The 6,480-nt window shown below is 49.8% G+C and overlaps 2 protein-coding genes across 2 annotated transcripts in view; one reads left to right on the top strand and one right to left on the bottom strand.

The window, feature by feature from the left end:
• Positions 1-1,865, bottom strand: part of Zmat5 (zinc finger, matrin-type 5) — a 31,402-nt gene extending 29,537 nt beyond the window's left edge. Inside the window, exon 1 of the mRNA XM_013014331.1 lies at positions 1,808-1,865. The gene's annotated coding sequence lies outside the window, so the exon portion shown is untranslated. The remainder of the gene's footprint in view (positions 1-1,807) is intronic.
• Positions 1,866-2,200: 335 nt separating this feature from the next.
• Positions 2,201-4,110, top strand: LOC105984221 (cytochrome b-c1 complex subunit 9). The gene is made up of 2 exons (XM_013014328.1): positions 2,201-2,391; positions 3,837-4,110. The coding sequence occupies exons 1-2, from the start codon at positions 2,242-2,244 to the stop codon at positions 3,879-3,881; spliced, it is 195 nt and encodes a 64-aa protein (XP_012869782.1). The 5' UTR covers positions 2,201-2,241; the 3' UTR covers positions 3,882-4,110.
• Positions 4,111-6,480: the final 2,370 nt, after the last annotated feature.

The raw sequence follows: 6,480 nt of genomic DNA, 5'->3' as shown, positions 1-6,480 counted from the left end.
CTTCTGGCTTTTTTCTTTTTGCTTATGTGGTGCTGAGGAATCAAACCCAGGGCCTCAGGCATGCAAGGCAAGCGCTCTACCACTGAGCCAGCTTCCCAGCCCTTTTTTTGGTCTTTTCAGTCATGGGGCTTAAACTTAGGGCCTGGGTGCGATCTCTGAGACTTTTTTTTTGTCAGTAGTGGGGGCTGAACTCTGGGCCTGGGCACTGTCCCTTAGCTCTTCAGCTCAAGGCTAGAGCCCCACCACTTGAGTCACAGCACCACAGGTGCTGAGGAATAGAGCGCCCAGGGCCTCATGCATGCGAGGCAAGCACTCTACTCTACCCAACTTCCCAGCCCGAGATTTTTTCTGACTCAAGGCTAGTGCTCTACCATTCTGAGGCACAGCTCTACTTCTGGTTTTCCCATAGTTCATTGGGGATAAAGAGTCCCATGGCTGGCTTTAAACCGGATCCCCAGATCTCAAACAGGCATGAGCCACGGACTCCTGACCAGTCCTTGGTTTTGAATGCCACCCCCATCCTGATGACTCTTATCTACAGTTCAGCCACCTTCTCTAAGCTCTACACACATAACCCATCTGCCTGCTACAAATCTAAGGGGCAGCGCATACAAAACAGAATATAGAATAAGATCATTCCTATTGATTTTTAAGTCACCGAGGTCAAAACCTGATGTTCTTGATCTCCCTACACATATTTGCCAGCTTGTTAGGTCTGCCCTCTCTCCTAAAATACCTCCCAAATCTGATCATTACTCTAATCCACACCTGAATCTAAATCACCAACCTCCTCCGACAGATCCATCTGAATAACTTCCCCTCTTCTGTCAGTCCTCCAGAGATCAGTCCAAATGATAGCATTAAAATGTAAATTAGATCTTCTCACATCCCTCCCTTAAAACCCTTCAGTGGCTTCCGAGTGCAATTAGGAAAAAATAAGACTTCTTCCCTGGGGTTACAAGGCCAGACTAGAGCGGACCCAGGCCCTGTTTTGTGTGTGTGTGTGGGGGGGGGGGTCTGGTTGTGGGGCCTGAACTCTAGGCCTGGGCGCTGCCCCTCAGCAATTCAGCTCAAGGCTAGCGCTCTACCACTTGAGCCACAGCACCACGTCCGGCTTTTTTCTTTTTGCTTATGAGGCACAGAGGAATCGAACCCAGGGCCTCATGCATGCAAGGCAAGCGCTCTACCACTGAGCCACCTTCCCAGCCCTCAGCCCACTTTTAAGTCTCTGGTCCACCCTACTTCTCCTCAAACCTCGAAGGCCTGCAGTAGTCATGGGCTGTGTGACCCGAGACTACAAGCATTCAGGTCTTCTGGTCAAGTGTCTGCTGAGCAGGGCTTCAGGTTAAAACAGCACCATCAACGCCCCCCCAGGCATCCAGCCTTCTCGTGAAGGCGAACATGGCACTTCCCACAGCAGATTTTCAAGCTTTGGTGATCAGCTCGGGGGCCAGAGGGGTCGCTCAGCCCCTTGCTAAAAGCCCTAGTCCTTTCTAGAAAAACAGTCCCAAGTCGCCAGGTTTCAGGCCGGGATTCGAGGCCTAGGAACGAGAGGCCAGGAAGCACGTGCGGAGCCCACTCTTCCTCGGGGCGGGGCGGGGGGCCGAGACTGAACATCTGCCACTTCGGGCAGATACAGGGGTAACATGGAAGAGTCCACCAGGGGCCCCGAAATCCCGGATTCCCCTCGCCCTCCACCCTCTCCATCCCAGGAAATGGTGGCACGCCAGGATTTAGAACGCAGAACCCAAGTGTGTGGAGGAGGGGAAGCGGAACCCGCCCCTCGAGGTCGCGCCAAAGATGGTACCTGACTCCCCGGGGCCCGACGGCTCCCGGCTCCTCCTCTGGTGCCCTTGTCCGGCGCACTGCCCGCTGGGATTCGTAGTCCTTCCTTGGGTATCAGCCCGCCCTTCAGAAAAATAAACCGAGAGCGCAGGGGATGATGGGAGTGGAGCAAGACCTTCTGGCAGCTGTAGTTTGACATCTTCAAACGGTAGGATGTGATTGACAACGTACAGGGGCTAAAGTAAATCTCAATAAATTCAGGAGGCGTCCATATGAGTATAACGATATTTTGTTTTTCTATGTGGATAATTAGGGACCTCCGTGGTTGAACATACCGAGCACTGAGACCAGAAGAAACTTCAAATCCCATAAAGCATTGCGCGCCGACAGTCCTTTGGAAGGCGAGGGCAGAGCCTCGGCGCAGGCGCAGTGGTGCGAGCCCGGCTGGGAGGAAACATGCCGTCCACTTCGTTCTCCGGGAGGTTGTACTCCCTGCTGTTCCGCAGGACCTCCACCTTCGCGCTCACCATCGCCGTGGGCGTCCTGTTCTTCGAGCGCGCCTTCGATCAAGGCGCGGACGCGATCTACGAGCAGATGAACGAGGGGGTGAGGGCCGGCGCCTTTGTGACCTTGGGCCCGCCCGAGGGGCAGGGGCGGGCGGGGCGGGCGCTGGTGGGCCGCGCTCAGGCTGCCTGTAGTGGGAAGCGGGAAAGTGTGGATCCTGACCTGTTAAAGGCGCTCGTAGACCCCCCTCCGCGGGGGTTGATACACACTTGAACCTTGGCAGAAGCCGGGGAGCCCAGGGCTTAATAGGCCAGCCCCGTCGGTGGGAAGTGAGGCGTGGGGCCCAGACCTTTCTCTCCCCCCAGGGTTTCTAGGACAGATCTGAGCAGGCCACAGATGTCATGGGAAGCACCTACAAAAATTGCTCTTTCAGACGAGCGCCTGTAATCGTAATTACTCAGGAGGCTGAGATCTGAGGATCGTGATTCTAAGCCAGCCTGGGTAGGAAAGTCCATAAGACTCTATCTCCAATGAACCACCAGAAAACCGGAAGTGAAGCCGTGGCTCAAAGTGGTAGAGTGCTAGCCTTGAGCAAAAAGAGCTCAGGGACAGCGCTCAGGCCTTGAGTTCAAGCCCCAAACCGACACCCCCACCCCCACACATACCCCGCCTAAAAAAAAGCTCTTTCAGTTTCCAAGGCTAACCGTAACTGCGTAGGCATCTTGGCATTAATGGTTGAGAGGAGACTGTGAAATCAAAGAGCACTGGCTGGGTACAGTGGATTCCTATTTAATAACCATAGCATCAAGTTGAACAAGTTCCTTAGACTCTCTAAGATTCCCTTTTATCTGTGAAATAGAAATCATAATAGTATTTACCTCAGGGAATACAGATAAGGTGCCCTCATGCCTAGGAAATCGTACCCCTGAGAAACAGCATCTTTTGCTGGTCGTTGGCCACATCCACTGATCTGGAAAGACATCCTAGTACATTGTCATAACCCATCTTTTTTTTTTCCCCCCTGTGCTTGTAGGGATGAGAATTGCATCCAGTTTTGTTTTTTGTTTGTTGTTGTTGTCAGTTGTGGGGCCTGAGCGCTGTCCCTCAGCTCTTCAGCTCAAGGCTAGTGCTCTACCACTTGAGCCACAGAGCCACTTCCAGCTTTTTCTGCATATGTGGTGGGTGCTGAGGAATCAAACCCAGGGCTTCATGCTTGCAGGGCAAGCACTCCACCACTGAGCCACCTTCCCAGCTCCTGCGTCCAGTGTTCATTGGGAAAATGGAATAGTTCAGTGAAATATCTAGGGATATTTAGGACCTCTTGAATAATAGCTGGCATTTTACAGGCGTGTGCCACCATGCCCAGCTGTAGAGCATGAGGATTTTATAAATATTTAGAACTGTGCATCTGGCCTGGTGTTATTTTCATTCTGCCCACTGCCAGCTGCACACTTTGAACCAGAATATGGCTCTAGGTTTCTCCAGTGGGAGCAGTTGTAAAGTGGGGAGCAAAGGTTACCATGTCTGCTCTTGTCTGTTAAATGCAGAAGCTGTGGAAACATATCAAGCACAAGTATGTGACCAGTGAGTAGATCCTCGCCTCTGCCTTGGAGGAGCCCTGGACCAGCCCATCCGCCTGCTGTTTGCCCAAAGCAGAGGCCTCAGCCCGAAGATGATTCTTAAGTTATTCTTTGTGGACCAGCTCTAGCTGTTGGCAAAAAAAATTTTAAAAAATGGCTCCACCCCCTAAAATAGACTCTTAACTTCTGCTGTTTGATGAGTTTTGTCAGTCATCAGCAAATAAATGTAAATTAACCATGAGACCCGCTTTGTATTGAGTGCTTTGTTAACACTAACTTGCTATATAAATGTATGTATAATGTGTATATATATATATATACATATATATAATAGTGTGTGTGTGTTTGTATGTATGTATGTATGTATATATATACACACATATGTATATGCATATTGATGCTTTACTACTTGAACCACAGTCCCACTTCGGGCTTTTGGAGGCATTGGAGATAAAAGTCTCAGACTTTTCTGCCTGGGCTTTCTTTCATTAAAAAAATTTTTTTTTTGCCAGTCCTGGAGCTTGAACTCAGGGCCTGGGCACTGTCCCTGAGCTTTTTTTTTTTTGTCGGTCGTGGGGCTTGAACTCTGGGCCTGGGCACTGTCCCTCAGCTCTTCAGCTCAAGGCGAGCACTCTACCACTTGAGCTACAGCACCACTTCTAGTTTTCTGGTGGTTTACTGGAGATAGGAGTCTCACGGTTTCTCCTGCCCGGGCTGGCTTTGAACTGCGATCCTCAGATCTCAGCCTCCTGAGTAGCTAGGATTACAGGCGTGAGCCACCAGCGCCCGGCTTGTCCCTGAGCTTTTTGCTTAAGGCTAGTACTCTCATTTGAGCCACAGTCTCACTTCTAGCTTTTTCTGTTTATGTGGTACTAAGGAATTGAACCCAGAACTTCATGTATGCTAGGTAAGTGCCGTACCACTAAGCCATATTTCTAGCCCTGGGCTTGCTTTCAATTGCAATCTTTAGATCTCAGCCTCTAGAATAGGATTGTAGGTATAAATGAGAGGAGCCACTGATGCTGGGGTTGAAGGCCAATTTTGCTAAAACACTGACTTCACTGGCTCCTACAGGTTTTTTTTTTTGTTTGCCAGTTGTGGGGCCTGAACTCTGGGCCTGGGTGCTGTCTCTCAACTCTTCAGCTCAAGGCTAGCACTCTACCACTTGAGCTACAGCGCCACTTCCAGCTTTTTCTGCTTATGTGGTGCTGAGGAATCGAATCCAGGACCTCATGCATGCAAGGCAACCACTCTTACCACTGAGCCACCTTCCCAGCCATCCTACAGGTATTTGATGGGTGAATAAAATAATGTAAAATGATTTGCATCTCTGCCTTCATATTGTATCTGTTTCCTTTGCTGTCTTAATTTGGTCCAGATTCTGCTCTATGTGAAGATACAAAATATTCTGTCACTGCCAGGTGTTGGTGACTTAAGCCTGCAAGGCTAGTTACTTGAGAGGCTGAGAGCTGAGGATCTCAGTTCAGAGCCAGAAAAATCCCAGAAAATTGGAAGTAGATCTGTGGCTCAAAGTGGTAGAAAACTATCCTTGAGCAGAAAAAGCTCAGGGACAGCACCTAGGTTCTGAGTTGAAGCTCGATGACCAACAAAAAATTTAAAGATGTTTTATCTCACACTAGGAGAATGAACGGGGCCTGCTGTGCTCATTGGAGCTGGGATGTGTTTCTTCCACCTCATCCTTGTGCTTTCCTGGCTGCTCAGCCTTCATAGCTCAAAACCAAACTAAGGTTTGGATATTAGTAACTGGGCAGTTGCTGAATTAAGTCACCACCCATTAGCCAACCAAGTTTTAGGCCAGGCTAGGTTGTTTTGTGTGCAGGACAAAGATTTTTTTTTTTTTTTTTTTTGGTTGGTGTTAGGACTGAACTCTGGGCCTGGGCACTGTCCCTCAGCTCTTCAGCTCAAGGCTAGCACCCTACCACTTGAGCCACAGTGCCACTTCCGGCTTTTTCTGCTTATGTGGTGCTGAGGAATCGAACCCAGGGCCTCATGCAAGCAAGGCAAACACTCTACCACTGAGCCACCTTCCCAGCCACAGACAAAAAAGATCTTTTGAATGTGCTCCTAACTGATGAGAAGGTATCCAGCAACCTGATCACCTTTTCAAAGAGTATTAGCTGCTGAAGTTAGCTGCTGAAGTCCCAATGAGGGTAGTCCTTGTTCATAGTGGGAGCGTTGGTCTCATTTCTATTTTCTTATCTACCACTGCCCTGTATCATAAACAAGGTAGTGACTTTGTTGTTGTTGGCTATGGAGCTCGAACTCACTCAAGGCCTGGGCACTGTCTCTGAGCTCTTTTGCCCAAAGCTAGCACGTTACCACTTTGAGCCACAGCTCCACTTCCAGGTTGGTTTTTTGTTTGTTTGTTTGTTTTGTCGGTCATGGGACTTGAACTCTGGGCTTGGGTGCTGTCCCTCAGCTCTTCAGCTCAAGGCTAGCGCTCTACCACTTGAGCCACAGAACCACTTCCAGCTTTCTGGTGGTTTATTGGACATAAGAGTCTCACAGACTTTCCTGCCTGGGCTGGCTTTGAACCGTGATCCTCAGATCTCAGCCTCCTGAGTAGCTAGGATTACAGGCATGAGCCATT

This window comes from Dipodomys ordii, unplaced genomic scaffold (assembly GCF_000151885.1).
Source record: "Dipodomys ordii isolate 6190 unplaced genomic scaffold, Dord_2.0 Scaffold23, whole genome shotgun sequence".
NCBI classification, from domain to species: Eukaryota; Metazoa; Chordata; class Mammalia; order Rodentia; family Heteromyidae; genus Dipodomys; species Dipodomys ordii.
The sequence above is the reverse complement of the archived record's forward strand: the minus strand, read 5'-3'. Positions and strand labels throughout refer to the sequence as shown.